This window comes from Atractosteus spatula, chromosome 18, assembly GCF_055471065.1.
Source record: "Atractosteus spatula isolate fAtrSpa1 chromosome 18, fAtrSpa1.hap1, whole genome shotgun sequence".
Classification (NCBI taxonomy): domain Eukaryota; kingdom Metazoa; phylum Chordata; class Actinopteri; order Semionotiformes; family Lepisosteidae; genus Atractosteus; species Atractosteus spatula.
Genome location: NC_142723.1, coordinates 2,245,874 through 2,264,458, shown reverse-complemented (window position 1 = coordinate 2,264,458; position 18,585 = coordinate 2,245,874). Strand labels below are relative to the sequence as shown.

General features: G+C 47.4%; 1 protein-coding gene across 3 annotated transcripts in view; it reads left to right on the top strand.

Moving 5' to 3' along the window:
• snx29 (sorting nexin 29) overlaps positions 1-18,585 on the top strand; it is a 109,736-nt gene that overhangs the window by 17,333 nt on the left and 73,818 nt on the right. For all 3 annotated transcript variants that reach the window (XM_088936522.1, XM_088936521.1, XM_088936523.1), the window contains exons 12-14: positions 4,282-4,345; positions 4,853-4,981; positions 9,734-9,819. In XM_088936522.1, the coding sequence (XP_088792648.1) occupies positions 4,282-4,345; positions 4,853-4,981; positions 9,734-9,819 (279 nt within the window). The remainder of the gene's footprint in view (positions 1-4,281; positions 4,346-4,852; positions 4,982-9,733; positions 9,820-18,585) is intronic.

The window sequence follows — 18,585 nt, the reverse complement described above, 5'->3', positions numbered from 1 at the left end:
CAAGGAAGTAAAACACAGAAAGGAAAAAATAATGTCCTACACTTCAAGGGAGACGTGTCCTGCTCTCCTGGCGCTCAGAGACCAGTGAACAGGGACACTAGGAGCAACTGGTCCTGCAGCTTGGTGCAAAGCTGGCTTTGCACACATACAGATTTCTGCGCGTGGTGGAGTGGCTCAGGGTGCTTTTCACCAGCCATCAGCTTGTGACGCTCATAGTAGATCAGGTGCTGATCAGCCCTGTTGGTGAGCAGTGCTCATCAGAAAAACGGCTTTACTTGTGTCTGTTCATAAAGACATCTACACATCGCCTGCAAAAATGGCTTTGTTATTTTCCCTGTACCTTTGTGAATATGTTGCTGTTACAAGTTAGCAGAGGCTTTTGATTCTCAGTAAATAAGACTGTGGTACTAAAGATGGGGAGAAATCGGATCCACCTCTGGTAGGTGAAAGTCGGGTCTCTTTCGAGTGGGATAGCATGAATTCTACCTGCTCTTCCTCTAGAAGCTGTGAAAAAAGTGCAACTTGTGGCAAAAGACAAAAGCCAGTTGGATGACATCCCCCCCCAGCAGGCCAGCTTTGTGGAGTGCGAGCCCTTCAGAGTGCCATATTACAGACCTGGGAGGACAGCAGGGGGCCGTGTGTGCAGGGAGCGAAGCAGAGAAGCCCTGTGTCATTAATCATCGCAGGCCTGGGGTCTGACCCATCTCCAGATGGACCCACCTGCTGGAACCTGCAGGCAAGCCTGCTACCCATAGCCTCACGGCCACACACTCACACACGCCCAGACAGCCATGCAGACCCACAGACAGCTGCAGGCGCACTCACACATACGCGCTGCTGAATCACCATTTGTAAGGTCTTCTCACTGTCTCTCAGTCTGCTTCTCCACTGCTCCACACTCCCCTGATACAAAGTTCTGCATGGGGTGACAACACACCTGAAGCAAGCAGTCAGACACACTGAGACACGAAAGATGCTGTTTGGTGTATAAAATAAGTTGTCTTGTGATGACCTCCTCAGTGGTCCTCACAGAGGCTGTTTCTTTGTGGGCACACTTCGTAAGATCTGACTCTCACATTAATAGAAATACCTGTCCACATGCACAGTCATTCCTAGGAACATGGACACGTGTGCACGCACAACCAGACAGACAGGCGGGCACAGTGCCAGAATCTCACAAACTGTTGTAGAAGCATTCTGCATTAAGCTTAGCAATTAATTAAATTATTTATGGAATTTGACTTTTTATTCAATTAAAGGGATGTCTTTAAATTATCTTGTTTTGAAAAACAACTCTGCTGCAATTTTGTAGATCGCAGATGGGACCATTTGCTTTGCCAAGACTGTGCTTGAAAATAAGTCTTCTGAACAGTCAGAACCTTTGACACCTGTATTGCATGTAATTTCAAGTAAAGCCCAGTAAGTGGGCTGGAGTGTGAGATTGTGTGTTTTTCATGAACTGCGATGTGAAAGAAAAGGATGGCTGTAAGTCACACAACTCTTTTGATTTTTTTTTAAATGTGCGAGAGCTCAGTTTCACACAGTGATGGGTTTTCTTTGTTAAAATGAATATGGCATTAGGTAGCGTTAAAAAAAAAAAGGAAGAAACGTCGGTTTCCTTTCTTCCGTTTCTGACAGCAACGTTGCGTAGTCTTTTCCGAAAGGTTCTTCTGTATTCTGGGACACGATTGGGTTCTTGTGACTCCAGCACAGGCTGCTCAGCTGTTCGTAAATAGAGCTGCCTTGTCCCCCTGAGAGCTTGGTTTTAACCGATCGGGGGGGGAACAGAAGATCCACATGGAAGAGGCAGATTGGATCCGATTCTCTTGGCACAGCTGCTTGGTCCTTTTCAGGTTTCCTCAAAGCAAGGTGATAATCCTGAATTACATTTCTGTCGCGCCTTTTATCCCGGAGGATTGCAAAGTGCTCCGCATGGACAGGAGGCGACCTGCCTTCCCCTGTCAGGGGCAGTGCCCACCTGGGGGGCTTTCTCCTCTCCCTGGGTGGGGGGTAGACTGCATCAGCTGCCGGGGTCAGCTGATGCGGTCTGCCGCTGGTAGAGCCGGCTTTGTGACTCCAGTAAAGGTCGCTTCTGTCCGTCCTGTTTCGGTCTCGGACGTTGTACCCGCGCTGCCTTTCATTCCAGCCTTTGTTTGCCTGTCGCCGTCTGCCCATGTTGTCGTCCGCCGTTGTGGGCATCCCGTTTCATCTGCGGTTTTCGCCTTTCAGGGCAAACCGACGGCTTGGTTTGGCCACCCTCTCCCGTGCTGGGACTGCGCCCCCCCCCCCCGTGGAGAAATTCTCTCGGGCCGTCCCCCAGTCTCGAACTTCCACATGGAATCAGCAGTGATGTTGAAAAATAAGTTTAGATCTGGCTTAGTTTCCTTGAGCCCTGCTGCACTATTTAAATGGGCAAATGTTGTGTTTCTCGCGTTGTGATGTGGTCATGCTGTCAAGTAGCTGTGATGTGTGTGAGTAAAATGTCTGCCTTGAGTGCCTGAAATCAATCTTCCTATTGTACTGTTAGACCTACACCTAGGCTTCCCATCAGCTCGCTATTCTGCACACAGTACTTTGCAGTTTAATTGCCTCTAATGACCCTGCTCTGTGAAGATAGCCTTCACATTAGGCTCCTGCTGTTTCCTGAGCTGCTCAACAGCAAAAACAGTCTTGCTGACTCATCTGATGGTGTTATTAATATGTTATTAATGATGCTGTAATGGCTTTTCCAGAGTCTATTTTAAAAAGTTGGTTATTGAGCGAATTAGATGAACTTTTACAGGAACGGTGCTTAATCTTTACATCGTGTCAAAACAGAGAGAAATCTATTGCATCTCCAGCCACCTGACCATATTGTGCTGAAATTTGGCTCAATTGTTTTTTTTAATTGCTGATATGCAAGCGTACGGGTGGTAGTATGTGTTAATTACTCCTTCGCCGTCTCAGCTTTGTCTCCAACCTGGAGCAGACGTGCTGTTTGAAGCTGCCCCCTAAACCAGGACTTAAACTAAGAATAATAGGTCATGGCAAACACTTTCATTTCTTGATCAGAACAGCTCATAATTAAATACTGACAAAAACACATTGAAAAAATACATTTTTATTATTATGCCACTGATTATACCAAATAATTGACAGAGCTAACTGCACTGTCAATTATTAAACAGAAGAACTGTTTAATTAGAAAAACATGAGAATGAGGATGAACTGGTTGCAAAGAATATTCACAGGAATTCAATAAGTGAAGGAAAATATGTGCTCTTTCAGTTGTGGCAATTGTAGACAGATCTTGAAACAGACTGGCTCCAATTTCAGGAGAAAAGAATATCGTATAATTGTTTCTGCATAAAGAAAGAAAAATATTGCAAATAGAGGAACAATGCCAAATGTCTGAGACAGCCTGTGTGTATTTATGTGTGTGTGTATATACAAATAACCCCTTTCTTTTCTTCTGGAATAATATAGATCTTTCATGGGCCTACAGGGTATTGTTTAATAACAGGTCAGGTTATTTTCTAAACAGTCGGTCTCCCTCTCATCTGTCCTGGGACATGACCTGATCTGCACACCGATGTTATGGGCTTCAATCCTTGAGCTATTCCTCGCTAATGAGTTCTTCAGCTCTGGGCTTTTACTGTCAGTTTACCTGCCCGCCTTATTATAGCCCATAGGGTTCATTGGGTTGGCATTGCAGAATGTATCTGTTTCTCCATCGGCAAAACGGGACTAATGTCTGTGTCTTGTGCACAGAAGGATTCAAAATCCATGGTGATGAAGATAGTGTTTTCTTTGGGCACTCGTGGAGACTTCATAGGAAAACTTCCGCTCGAAAAACCGATTGCTGCAGTGGATTTAAAATGACCGCACAAGCTCGGGCATGTCTTCCCAGCAGACAGGGAAACCACGGAGTTAGAAAAAGTCGGTAGGAATCAAACCTGGAACCTCAGAAGCATCCCTGGTCCCGGAGAGCCCCATTCCAGTTAGTCCTGTAGGTCACGCTTTTTAAAGATTGGCAACACCTGTAAGCTACTGATGAATCAATTATGTTCAATTAAGAGAATGGGTCCGAAAGAGCAGCAGAATGCTTAGACTTCAGTCCAAGATAAGTTCTGAATGACTTAGTTAAACCTGCTCAGCTTATCGCAGCGGGATTGTTTCATACCTTTAGCGGTGGGTGATCCCTGAGGGTTTCAAACGATATCCAAAACCCGCAGCCTTGAGGGGTGTTCCTCGCCTGCTACGTGCGGAAATACTTGAAATCGTTTTTCTTTCTCTCGTCAGCGGAATTACGCCAAGCCATCGTGGCCATGATGAACAGAAAGGATGAGCTAGAGGAAGAGAACAGGTGAGTGTTTTCAGTGTAGTGCGTTGTCGTGTCTCGCGTGCAGCTTGTTCTCTATACCATTGTCTATGCGCTTGTGCTCATACGTGCTTTGATTGTTTCCTTATGCCTGCTTATGTCTTGATAAAAAAACCCCAAATTGCTTCATTTTCTCAGAACAGTTCTATAGAATGCAAAAAGAGGAAGAGTATGTGACTGGTTCAAGGGCTTCAATACTTATTAATGTGAGCTTTAGAACGTTGTGCACTGCTGACTGAGCTCCCTCTTGTAAGACTTCGTCTGGCACAACCTGCAATTGTTGAGAATCCTGTCAGCATTTTGAGGTAACAGTCTGAGCAGAGGGAGCCGAGCACGGACTGGTTAGGCAGATCGCATCAGGAGCAAAACGACCACAGGAAGATGCAGGCAGGACAGGGCAGGAGCGGTGTGTTCGGCTGGCCTCGCCAGGCGAAAGGTGTCTGTTTGTCCCCCAGCTGATGCGCGCGCCATGCGTGTGCTGTGGCCGGCCAGGTCCCTGCGCAGTCTGCTGGACGGGGAGATGGAGCACTCCGCCGGGCTCAGACAGGAGCTGGACTCCCTGAAGAAACGGCTGGGCGAGCTGGAGGAGAGGCACGGCGCAAAAGTGCAGGCCCTGGGCAGGTAGGCGGGGACAGAACACAGCCTTCTCATGCTCTGTCACAGTGCACCCCAAAACACGAGGAAGGAGGTGATTCCCTGGTGGCGCCGGGCTCTCATTCCTCCCGGCTGCTTGAGGACTTAATTGAATCCACGATGGGCTTGATTGGTCTGTTTCCAGGTCTTCATTCATTGTGGTTTTGAGGTGCCCACCCTAGGGGCGGGGGTATTCCAGAACGAGGAGGGAGGATCACACTGGCCAGATGAGCTTGGCCATGCAGAGCTGTGCAGGTGTGCATGGAGCCAGGGTGGGGAGTAGTTAAGCTAATTTGGAAATCGGGGTGGACACTGCCCAGCTCTCTGCCCGAATAGTCCATTGAGGAAGTTAGAGGAATGTTCCTACAGCGTCTGAGCTGCCAGAAATATTTGCTCTTCTTAGTGACTGATAATCTGATCCCCTCTTTCCTGGGTTTATGGTGATTTTAGTTGGAGGTCAGCGTCACTTAATCACCTGCCAAGGTAATTACCTTTCATCTGCTCGCTAACCTGTCATATGTCATCTTGGCTAACTGTAAATAACGTTAAAAAGGGTCCAAGTCATACAAATTTGTGAGATGTGTACAGATCCATGAAGGAAGGATTTTTGCACTTTTCGGGCCATTAAAATTTCTCTACCATCAGCAGTTATTATAGTTTGCTTATCTCTGAGTGTCTCAGAGTAAATTAGCAGCACCATCAGATATTCATATTTAACAAGGCCTGTTTGTTGCTATGAATTAATAACGTATTTCTTCATAAATGAATATTATGTAAGTGCTCTTATGTGGGATTCCAAGTTTAAGAGGTGAGTGAAGAGAATCTGTGCTGCTGTCTTCTCCGCTCAGTGTGAGCTTGGTACCTGTCTTACTCCTCTGACCTCATGCAGGACTGTCCACAGTGTTCACTGAAGGCCCTGTGATGCACACAAGTACTGTGTTAAGGTTGCTGCTGGAAGGGGTATTAGTGGGGCCTGCAGGGGGCGTTTACCCTGTGGTCTGTGTGGGTCCTAATGCCCCAGTACAGTGACGGGGACACTATACTCTAAAAGAGGCGCCGTCTTATGAAAGAGATGTAAAACCAAGGTCATGACTTTTTCCGGTCATTAAAAATCCCAGGGTCTTTCTTAAAAGAGATCTGTTACCCCACATTTCTCCCTGGCCTTTACCAATCATGGCCTCCTAATAGTTCCCATCTATGAACTAGCTTCATCACTCTGTTCTCCTCCTCACTAATAACTGGTGTGTGGGGAGTGTACTGGTGCACTATGGCAGCCGTTGTCTCATCCAGGTGGGGCTGCACACTGGTGGTGGACGGGAGTCCCCATTACCTAGCGCTTAGAGTGGAGTGTCCAGGAAGTTGCTATAGAAGTGTAAGGAATTATCATTATAACGTTGGGACCCTTGTCTCCTGCTTCAGCAATGCTCCTCCTATTTTGGTTTTATCTGCAGACTTGATTGATGTAATACATTTGTGGAATTTAAGTCATTGACATAAATATATATATTTCCATATATTTGAGTCTATATTTCTTATGTTTGTTTCCATAACCTTGCAGATGTTATAAGTCTGGTGTAGGGGTCTAGCTGTTTGAAGACTTGTGTCAATGGCTTCTGAATAACATCTCTTCTTTCCATCAGTACAATTGTTATGATGCAATTGAGCCCTGGGGGTGTTTTACTTGCTCCTATGGGATTTGTTTGAAGGAATAAGTTATGGACATTCTAAACCTGCTGCTCAGATGGGCAAAGGGTCTTCAATCCCTTTCCCTTTTTTGTCATTGTTCCTCCCATCTTAAAGGTCACCCCTCAGCACTGGTGTACATAATGAGGCCCTTCTGCATCTAGTCCCTTCGTCGTCTGTGTACTGTGCTCTGCATTACAGCAGGATGCAGAGAGATAGGAAGGAGATTTACTGAAGGGCAATTGCCATCCCCAAATTCAATCAGTGCTTCTCTCTCATCTCCAGACACATGGTTATCCTGCATTGCTTTGATGACATCACGGGTATTGAGTGCACTCTTGGTCATCTGCATTGAGCAGTTCGCATCAATATTCATCTCCCTCTGCCCTTGCAAAATGAGTTTATTAAGCACAGACCACACTTTTATCTCTGGCTGCAGTAGGTTTATGGCAGGACAGGGATATTGTAGCTGTCAGAGTGAGTGTTCCACGCACTGGATCATCCACTCCGCTGTCTTTATTCACCGATCTCTTCATTCTCTGTGTCCTTTTAACCGGTCTAGACAGACGGGGGAATACATTTATTTAATGCTTATGCCCCCCCCCAAATGAAATGTGGCTGGACCGATAATAAAAGAAGAGAAAATCTCTTGAGTGAACCCCCGAGCTCTGAGTATTCCCCAAAAGAGTTTCTGGTTCTGCTCGGGCCGTCACTGACCCAGCTGAGCTGGCGTTGCAGAGGAGGTGTCCGCATGCAGCGAGCTTGGGACTCTCCTTCTGGATCCAATGCCGTTAATGGGCTAAGAAACTCGGAGATTTAAATGGAAGGAATTATCTGGGGGCAAAGTGCTTCTGCCAGGGCGTGCTCTTCAAACCCTTCTTTGAAGGCTCCAGTCCCACGTTCTGTTCCTCCACAGGTTCTGCCTGGAGCAGTAAGGAAGCGCAGCTGTGGGGGTGCACGCTGGCACCTCGGCGCACGCCTCCACCTTTCCTCGCCTGAGACGGCCGCTGACGCTCGAAACCCCCTGTGCGTTTCCTGCTTTAAAAAACTCTGCGTTAGCAAGGTGCGCGTGTGCGTTCCTGCCGTGCGTTCATCGCGCTGTCACAGTGTGGGGAACCAGGGTTGAAATCAGTACAGCTCTGGGAGTGAATCTCCAGGCGAGCTGAACGAGGACAGTTAAATGGTATACAGACCCCCCCCCCCCCCCAGCGTCTGTAGAGACTTCAGCCTGTGCAACCCACTGTGCCTGAGACACAGCTGCACTTCAGGGGGAGGGAGAGTTGTGGTGTGGGGTGTTTTTCTTCCTGGGAGAAATGCCTGGGGCTCTCACAGCTGTGTCTTCCCGGGGAGAGAACACTCTTAATACAGCAGCGGCACTAAATCTAAATGAAACAGTAAAACCCAAAGGCACAGAAAAGCTCTACAAAGATGTAGTGCTTATGGGTGGCTGATTTTCCCTTCCCTCTGCTGTAATCTTATTTGCCTGTAAAGCAGATTTGATTTCTGGACTATTTTATGTTAGAATCTGCTTATTTATTTTTATGAGGAATGCGTGCTGCATTGCTAAGAATAGGGCTTTTTACTGATGCCTGGGGAATTTGATCAGGATTGGGCAGTATTTGTTTGGGCTGATGGAGGCAGCTACAAAACGTCCTCCCTTGTTCTTTGAATATACCGATATTCTCTCCCCTCCTGTCCGGGGATAGCTTATAGTTGAGTATGCGATTCACGTCAAGTGTAGAACGCGGGACTGGAATGTGCACTGGCAGAGAAGAAGCTGAGGCACCTTGCTCGTTAATGATGGAGGAGTCGTAGCCTTTAATTAAACCCAGGCGAAGCTGGGTCTTCCTTGGGACGTTTTTTTCTCAGGTGTCTCTAATTAATCTTCCAGAATTCTGGGAAATCAGTATTTGTTTATTTGTTCCAGCTGAGGATACGGATCCAACAGAGAGAGAATAATCCTGCTCACTCTATGTTGAACTTCGACTGTCTCCTCTAAGGCCTGTCCCCTGGTTCTTTCCTGGAGCCAGCAATAAATCAGATTTGTTTATCAGTGCTGTTTTGTTTTAGCCTGAGATGCACAGAAACCTTTTGAGCACCTCGTGGCGTAATTAAATATCCAAATGTTTTTCTGTGCTACTTGCAAGTTTAAGACTAGCACTGAGATGTTATTCATTTGAGGACAATCGTACCATCTTAATTAATTAAACTTGCTTCCCCTGGGCTATTTATTGCAGGTGCAGTTTTCAAATTCGTGATGCATTAGGCCTTTCTCTTGTCTTGAATATTGGCTCGGTACAGTTATCAATGCTTGCCCTTTCCCAAGCAGTGTCAGCTGCTTATTTAGCATGTACATTTCAGCCTTTGAAATTAAATTCTGTGCATCATTCCAAGGCACCGAAGCTGTAAACACAGATTTCCAGGTTCTTGAATTTATTTAAAGTTTATTCTTTTAACTTAATTTTTGTCTGATCTAGACACAGGCCGGTATGTCTGTTGGTTCCACATGAAGCGTGAGGAAAGATTTCCTCATCATTGTGAAGAATGTTTTTTGGTTGGGCAACTTGGTAAAAATAAAATGAGAGCAAAAAAAAAAAGTGGTCCACAATCCAGATGTTGAGGTTCTCTGTTTAGAATGCGTGAGAGTAAAAAAATAAATAAAAATTTGGACACTCCACTCAAAGCGCCTTACAGGTAACAGGGATCCCCTCCACCACCACCAGTGTGCAGCCCCACCTGGATGATGCACCAGTACCCTCCCCACACACCAGCTCTCAGTGGGGAGGAGAGCAGAGTGATGGAGCCAGTTCAGAGATGGGGATTATTAGGAGGCCAGGATCGGTAAAGTCCAATGGGAAATTTGGCCAGCACCCCTATAACACCCCTAGTCTTTTCTAGAAGCCATCTGGGATTTTTAATGACCACAGAGAGTCAGGACCTCGGTTTTACATCTCATCCGAAGGACGGGTCAATAGAACTATTTTTATATAATAGAAATAGGACTGTTTTCTTGGCAGCCGTGGGCTCCACACTCACAGTAGCTAGCTTGTCTTCCAGGGAGAACGAGGTGCTGAAGGTGCAGCTGAAGAAGTACGTGGGTGCTGTGCAGATGCTGAAGAGGGAAGGAGGTCAGAGCGACGACGGTAAGGATCTCCACTCCTCTGGTGCACACACGCAGCACAGCTCGGGGGGCCTTTGTAGTAAAAGGGCAAGAACACTCGTGAGGCTTAACAGCCCCCCTTAACTGGTGTTAAACACCTTGTTGGGTAGAGTACTGAACCAAAGTTTTGAAGGCAGAGTGTTCAGTACCTCTTTATTAGGAGTGTTGTTGGGTAGGAGTGTGTTGAGCCATATGGTTCTGGGCTGTAGTGTGTTCAGCAGCTTAGTACTATGCAGGAGTGTGCTCTATAGCTCTGTGCTGGACAGCAGTGGGTTCGGTGGGACGCTGCTGGGCTGCAGTGGGTTCGGTGGGACGCTGCTGGGCTGCAGTGGGTTCGGTGGGACGCTGCTGGGCAGCAGTGGGTTCAGTGGGAACAGTAGCTCAGAGGCTGGGTTTACAGAAGCTGGGATGCAGTGTGCTCTACATCTCTGTACTGGCACTCTGTGTGCGTGTTCACCTACTAGTGAGGCATGAACACGGCCTGAGCCATTGATACGTGTATAAACTGTGGACGTGTAAAACAAAATGAAATAGAGGTGTCAGTGCCTTGCCTTTGATACGAAAGGGGGATCAGCCCCTGCCGACGCCGTGGCTTGTGTAAATAGGCTGTTGATAAGAGCGAGAAGAAAAGGCTCGTCAAAGCAGTCCTGCAGCGGCAGGGCCGATAGCGGGGCCACGCTGTAATCTCCTGCCAGGGCCCCCAGCGGCGCCGCCTTCACACAGACTCCAGCCCAGACAGAGGGGAGAGGGCCGCCGGAGCTGGGCTTGACATTAGCACTGCCTAAAGGGTATCCAGATAACGGCGCTTTATCAAGTGCAGGCAACGGGAAAAGGCAGGCTTCTAAAAATTAATTACTTCCCCCCCCCCCCCCCTTTTTTCCGCTCTCCCGGCTGGAGAGCGAGCGTGCGAGGGGGGGTGGTTGTGTGCGGCCGCAGTGCCGGACTGGGGCAGCGTGGCCGCACCCTCCAGGCTCTAAAAATGGCAGATCTGTTACTTTTCCCCCCCCCAGTGCTGTTCAGGCAGTTCAAAAGCACTTCGGCACGTCGGCGCAGACTGCCCTGCGGAGGCAGAGGCCAGTCACTTGCTCTGTGCCAATGCAGAGCAGGTCAGAGGCTGAGCCGGTTCTCGAACCCGGGCACCGACCTCCGGAACCCCACCCGTCTGTCTCGTGCGTTTTCTCGAGGCCGGGGGGAAAATGCAAGCAGCTCTTCTCCGTTTACCCCTGTTCGTTTGTAGATAAAAGGCAGTCGCCCTTGTGGGATGCAGAGCACAACAGACAGCAGACTGGATAATTGAGCTGCGTGTTCCTTGCATAGATAAACACGAATGTCCCTGTGAACACATCAGTGCTGGAGCTGGACTGCCTTTCATGGCTCGAGAATAGCTGTGTCATTAAGATGTTTATCGCTGCTGTAGCTGACAATCTGGCTCAGTCCCAGAGGGAAGTACACTGAAAAATATCCACTGATCACTAATAAAGAATTTTGGCACTGCTTCCTTACAAATTACCCCGTATTCCAGGTTTTTTTTATTTGGTCTCTCAGGAGGGGAAGTCAGAGCATGGCATCATTAAAGCAGCTGTTTGTGTAGAATACCGAGTTTGGTGATATTTCTTCCATTTTTAACTACATTCGCTGAGAAAAGACAATATTAGGGGTTTTACATCTGAGCATCTAATAGCTTTTGGTGTGTGCTTGTATCTGTATTGATGTCTTATGTGTTTGCTTTGATCATCTCGGCTGAATATATTGGAAATTGTTCCCCCCGCAGACAATGCAAAAACAAAAGATGCGTATCCTTTTGAAAACGGATTGAGCAGTAAAAGACTCCAACCCGATTCAGTCTTATTAAACCGTCTAGCGTGCTGGAATTCCTAACACCTGCCAAAACCTGTGAGCGCTGATAAGTTCAGTTACTGGAGAACATCAGAGGAGTAGGGTGGTGCCCCATTAATATCGTGTCTCCCGAAGTGTAAGGATCTGCGCCTGTGGCCGGAAGGTTGCCGGTTCGAATCCCGCAGCCGGCAGAGGAATCCTACTCCGTTGGGCCCCTGAGCAAGGCCCTTAACCCCAGCTGCTCCAGGGCCGCCGTATAAATGGCTGACCCTGCGCTCTGACCCCCAGCTTCTCTCCCTGTCTGTGTGTCTCATGGAGAGCAAGCTGGGGTCTGCGAAAAGACACATTCCTAATGCGAGAAATTGTATAGGGCCGATAAAGTGATCTGATCTTATTAGAAGGGCCTTTTGAGGTTGTAGAAAACAAGAAGAACAAAAACGAGAAAACAGCAAGGAAGCAGAAAGACCTGGAGCCTGTTGTGGAAGTGTTGTCCCTGACTAGCTTGTCTCTTTTTTGAGAAAACAAACCCGACCTTGATGATGTAGACGGCAGCGGCACGAATCCCAAGCTCCTTTTTAATTAACGATAAATGATCTGTCTGCTCCTTTCTTTGGAGTCCCACAACCCCCGGACTGATAAGAGAAGACGTTTTTTTCCCCCCCCATGATAAATTGGTTCTCGGCAGCGGGCGGGGGGGGGGGTGGGGCGTTCATTCACTGCTGCTCCCAGCGCAGAAAACGAGACCAGGGGCTGGAGCTGAAGAATTGCTGGCGCTCGGTGCTAACCGGCGCGAGTCGGCGAGCCCCTTCCCTGGGGCCGGGCTGTGCTGGCTGATAAATGATGCCGCTGACATTAACGGGCCTCTGTGAGGAGGCCGACAGTGGCGGAGTTGGGAAGGGTTTCGCCAGCTGGAGATGGATAGAGGAAAGGAGAGGCTGCAAGCCGATAAGTTACTGAAAACATATCAGAGCCGGTGCTAAAGAGGCAGCATGATGAATGCCCAGTCAGTTGCTGTATGGTTTAAGTGGGCATGACTGGGGAAAAAAAAAACAAACAATCGCTTCATGCTTTGATCTTTTAGCTTAATCTTTTTTAAAAAGAAATTGGTCATAAACGTGGCACTGGTAGTAGGTGTTGGAGGGAGATTGTGAAAGAACGAACTGTTCTTGATACTGGCTGAATACTGGCTGGTCAGAGATGTTGGTTAGGTTGATGTAAAATGAGACGGGCTCGATTATGTCTGTGTGGTCATGTGAGTAAGGTGCCTGCTCGGGCTCTCTCTCTTAGGCTTCAGATCTGCAGTGTAAGGTCTAGCTTGTCTTGAAGCAATAGGCTTGGAAAACAAGCGTGCTTTATCTGAAAACAGTTAATTGAACTTCTTCTCTTCAACATCAAGTGACACCAGATTGTTCTGAGCTGTTGGAGATTGGTCCCTTGTACTTTTATAATACTGGTAAAAAAAACAGGTTGTTTGTGTTTTTTATGCCAAAATCTGTCTGCTAACATTTAAAATTACAATGAGTAACACATTTTGATTGCATGTGTCCATCACTGTTACACATCCAAGCTAAAAGACATTTTTACACAGCGTAACTGAACATGACATGAGATAAACACACACACACTACCGCTGCATATATTTGTACACAGGTTCTGCATAAATCAAAGTAATGCTCAGATCAGTTATGTGGAGCTCAGGTCGAAAAGAAACCCGTTTTACTGGTGTAGATAGTAGCTTCTCCTTACCCTTTGGTGAAAGTCAAGGGATAAATCTGCAGACGCCAGACTGACAAAGTGATCACATAATCTTATGTGACAACGGTGCCGTCTTCAAAGCTGTGCTTTGCCTGTGATCTAAGCATGAGTGTGTTCTTTTTCAAGTGGGAACTTTGTACCTTGCTTGCGCAGTCTGAATCACCGCAGTGTGATTAATGCTGAGCAGCTTTGCAAGGCTAGTGGACAGACCTGCAGCGAGCTTCTGTTCAGGGGCTCAATCAGACGCTGAATCAGAGGGTGATGATGGAAGCAGAGATGAGTCTTTGGACACGGCTGACAAGTTGGCATGCTAGGGCTCACGTTGGACCCGAGTCTCCCCAGAGAGCAGGCCTGTTTAATTAAACCTGCCCCTGTTCCCCGCCGGGCGGCTGGGCGCTGCTGGGATTGGGGGCGAGTGCAGGTTCGGTAGACTGGGTCATCTGGCCACGTAGTCCACACAGATGGGTTGGCTTTAAACTTGTTGCTGCCGATGGCTGGCTTTTCTCGTTAAAATCCAGCAACCTCGAGTGATGAAAGGCTCTTACAGCTGTCTTGCTCTACACGTGTGAGATATTCCATGCGGGGTGTGGGCTGTAGCTCTGGGGGTGGCCAGGAGATGGTACCCCCAGTTACTCCTGGCTGTGTGTGCCCAGGGCGCTGTGCCGTACCAGGGGACGGATGGAGCATCTAAACTGCAGCATGGCAGGTTGCCAGTTCACGAAGGTCACCTGCATGTCACAGTTAACGGAGACCTGAACTCAAAAACACTCTCAGGCCCCTCTGACGCATGTGGCATTGCAGGATCTAAAGACCCGGTTTCATTTCGGTTTGGCGTCCTGTCCTTGTACTCCCCGGTGCCTAATGGACCCAGGAATCCTCTTGCGTATCTCCTGTGGAGCTCTTTCTCCTCTCCGCACGTGCCCCATGGTAGATTAATGAAAATCCAGTTCATCTGAAAATGTTTAATCTGCTCATTTTTAAACAATGAGGCAGCCAGAATCTATCTAACTCCAATGAATAGATTGTGGTGCCAGTTTAAAAAAAAAAAAAGAATAGTCTGCTCTGGAGCATTAAAATATATAGCTTTAGCTCTTGCCGCCATGGTGCACAACAGAACTTGGAGAGCTTTTATCTCACTGCAGAAGACATTAAGAAATGTACGACTCTCTCCATGATTACCAGTGTATTATATATTTTCATTCTTTTCCGTCTAAGCACTTTGCGGTTTGATGTCCTTTTTAAATGCTGAAATTAGCCATTCAGCTTTTGTGCTCCTCGTTTATCTCGACACTTCAGTGACACGCAGTCGAATAATAACATTTTCTCGTGAATCTCAGATTGAGAGAATAAATCTCGGCTTTCATCCGTTCCTCTCCCTGCACACCTCGGTGCATGATGGAGATATGATTCCCCTGTTATGGCTTCTAAAGAGCTGTCGCTGTAAGGGGCTCGGTCCAGATACTCCCTAGTGCTCCATCACCCGTGCAAAATTGGTTTGTTGTCTCATTTTCCCGCCCGTATAAGCGCGCAGCAGGTAGATCGCGAAGCTTCTGTGAACCGGCAGTTGGGCGTTGAAGTGAAAGGTTTGGGGGGGCGGAGGGGCAGGTGGGATGGAGAACGAGGTGTGTGTGACAGGTGGGCGCAGGTGGTAGGCGAGGCAGGGGGGAGGGAGGGGGTGACATATCCAATTACCCGCATTCTCCAGTGTTAATGAACATTTTAATCAAGCCTGGGATGTCGAACAATATTTTAATATCCCTCCTGCTGTTCGGCGCCTTTTCAATTATGTGGGGCTGTCACTGAGCGCTCGCGCTAGGGAGGGGGGAGCAGCAGTGGACTGGAGGAAGTCGAGCCCGGGGTTGTTCAGCTCGGGGCCTCCTGCACCAGAATGTGGCTCGTGGGGTTCGAGTCTGTGGCCCCAAGGGCAGGGGCCTGCTTCTTCTAAGCCCTGGGGAGGCCCAGGGCCTTGATAAGTGATAAGTGGTCTTCTGAGCTCCTCATCTAGCTGTTCAGTGCCTGCCTTAAGAAAGCTGGCATTACGCTAGACGGCACGTGACTGAGTCCAGCAGGGGAGCAAAAGTAGACCCAGACCTCCTTAAAACGTGCTTATAATAAATTAATAGGGGAAACATGATTAAATCCCTGCACAAATACATTGATAACGTTATGAATTCCAAAGTAAAAAGTTAAAAAAATTAATAAAACGCACGAAGGGAAAAACGACAGAACTAGGCTGTGATGTCTTGATTGCTCCCGTGTGACTTTTCCTTATGATCATGGGGTTGGACAAACTTCTCAGTTTACCTTTCTCCTAGAAACGGATTTGAGAATATCCACTCGCATGCAGTTGGCACCCCAGGTCTGGAATTGGACACGAGACTCCAGTGCTGTGAGACAGCAATGCTAAGCATCGCTCCACGGTGCCTCCTTCAGCTCATCCCACGCATGTTAAATGGAGCTCAAAACGGGAGAGGCTGGCAAGTGTGGTATCCCACGTTACCCCCTCATCGTGCAAGGAAGCTGCCGTTGCACGAGCAGCACGAAGATGTGTGTTTGTTCCTGCTGGAATGATGTCGCACCAGGAGGAGTTCAGAGCAGGTGGCTGTCCACTCGGTGGAGTTGTGCTTCTGTAGCAGCTATAAAATCTTGCCCAGACCGTCAGTTGTTCTGTTGTGGTGTTGTGTGAACATGGGCACCCCATCGAGGCAGTCTGCACAAAGCCTCAGGACTTGGCTCTGCTTTTGGGGAGTTGCTTCATCATATCGATGGCAAATAGGTGTTCTCTTGGTGAAGTGCCTAGAGCATCTTGTTCTTCCTTTTTTTATTTTTACCAGGCTTGGCATTCAAGAGGTTCAAAGGAGCTATATTTAGGTGAGATTCTTATTTCCCCCTACCATAGCTTCCAGCCTGTGATTCATGTCATGCTTTACTGATTGAAATGATCCTGTAAGTTCATTTAATAGCACAAATTATCCCTCATTAAGATCTGACAGTGACATGGCAGTGCATTGTGATGGAGATAGAGGTCTATTTTTAAGATTCATCTGGTGACGTGAACGAAGGTCTTGGGCATCTGTACCGCAGAGCTTTTTTATATTATTGATAACTGACTCAGCAGATCAGGTGGAGGGGTGAGAAATCGCTCCAACAGCTGACATTGGGGTCACTATGGGAAGATCAGACTGAGCAAGCCCAGAGTGGAGTTTAGCCTGAAGACTGGGGCTGACACCTTTTCTTATGAGCAGTGAGCCATGATCTCTGTTTAATGGTGGAGAATGGCTGCTTTGTGTTGCCAAAGTGAGGTCTCCTCTGCAGTACTTGGTGGAGAGGGTTCCCTTCCGTATGAGAAGCACCTTGGGATTCTTTGGGATGAGACATACTGTACACATGCCAGGAATATTCAGCCATAACAATGAATGGATGTTACAGAGTTGCCAGTGGAGATTAGGAGGAGATGCAGTCACATGTGAAAGTAGAAGGCACGTCTTTGGAAAAGCACTTTGGGATCCTTTGGGATGAAAAGTGCTAAACAAATATAAGCATTTCATTATTATTAAAGTATCCTGCTGTTAATCTGTATTATTGGAGCTGTTCTGAAATTATCATAACATGCCTGCTGGCTGTGTTCCAGTCTCTCTTGATGGAATGCATTCCAGGAGAATAATTGGATAAAACAGACTTACTTACAAACAGGTTGTGCTTGCTGTTAACTGGCCTTCGATCACGTTTGAGTCAGGCAAATTGAAAAAATGTCTTGCTGACCCTTATTTGAACATGTGAATTTTAACTTCATTTTAACTAAATTGAAGCTGCGTCTCGAGTGGGGTTTAAAGGCGACTTCCGAAACCCGACCGAGTCTTTATAATCGGAAATCGGAACATTTCAGGTTTTGGGAGCCAATGACAGACGTTGATCTTGGGAAGCGTTTCCACAGCCTCGGTTCTCCAGTCAGCCGGCAGAATCTCGGGATCCTGCTGCGCTCTCATTTCTTCCAAAGAACCGAGGTGAATTTGAGTGTGGGAATTAAGAAAGCCAAACACGGAATTAGAGAACTGTGTTTTCGGTTCTGAAGATACGCAGTGTTGCTGGTGGGCTTCCTGCAGTACCACAGTGCCTTTAGGGGGACACGTCTCGGGCTTTTTGACTTTGCGGGTGGGCGTTAGGTGCGCTATCCCTTCCCAACCTGGCAAACTAATTTTAAACGTTTCGTAATGTGGTGAAATATTGTGGAATTCCAGATCCGTTCGACGTGACGTGTTGGAAGCAGGAGTGAGCGTGGTACAGGGTTGTCTCAGTAGCACCGGGGGTCTCAGCCAAGTGGCAGCTCTCCTGTGCGAACTCCTCTCTGAGCAGTAGGTTTCTCTCTAATTGGTGATGCTTATGGATAAATAACTTCAACGAGCTGGGCAGAATTTATCTTTAACACTGCATTGTCTTTATTTCACCCTGGAGGCAGCAGGTTCTGACCCTAAATATTGATAAGAAGTCTGTCTTTGTTCCCTTTTCAATATTCTTCAGTATCCCTTTTATATTTTTTCTTTCCGTACAATGTCCTTTTGTGTGCTCAGTAGGACCTGTAATCCTACAATGACTGAGAAAAACACAATGCTTTTTATCGCTTGTTGAACTATCCAGCAACCAGTTATTTAACACAGTTCCTTTCATAAATAGTGGGCAGCTCTTGACTTCTGGCTCAGTACGCGGTGTATTTTGTGAGGAAAGGCACCTTTCTTGCTGTCTTGTTTATTTCTTTCTGTCCTTTCCTAGAGATGTTTTTTTTTCCAGCTTTCCTGATCTTTGGCAAATTTGGTGTTTAGAGTACTTATTCATGCTTTTTGGTCAGGAGTCACTAAGGACAGTCTTGCCGTGTCATCCTGGGGTCCTTGGCTTGGGTTGTCGAGGGCTGCAGTTCAGTAGGCTTTCCGGGTCTTTCCATCGTCACCTGCTCAGAGCTCAGACATGTTATCTAAGAAAATAATTAGTTCGTTTAGAGAGGTGTGGCTTTCGAGGGTTCGTGTTCAGGGCCTTTTGATTTCATCTGATTGTGTACTTGGCATGATTGTAAGTTACGGTGCTTTCTTCCTTGGGAAAGAAGCTGATAACGGAGAGCTAATAGCTAATAGCAGAGCTGTGATAGTGTGCTTCTATTAATGGCACA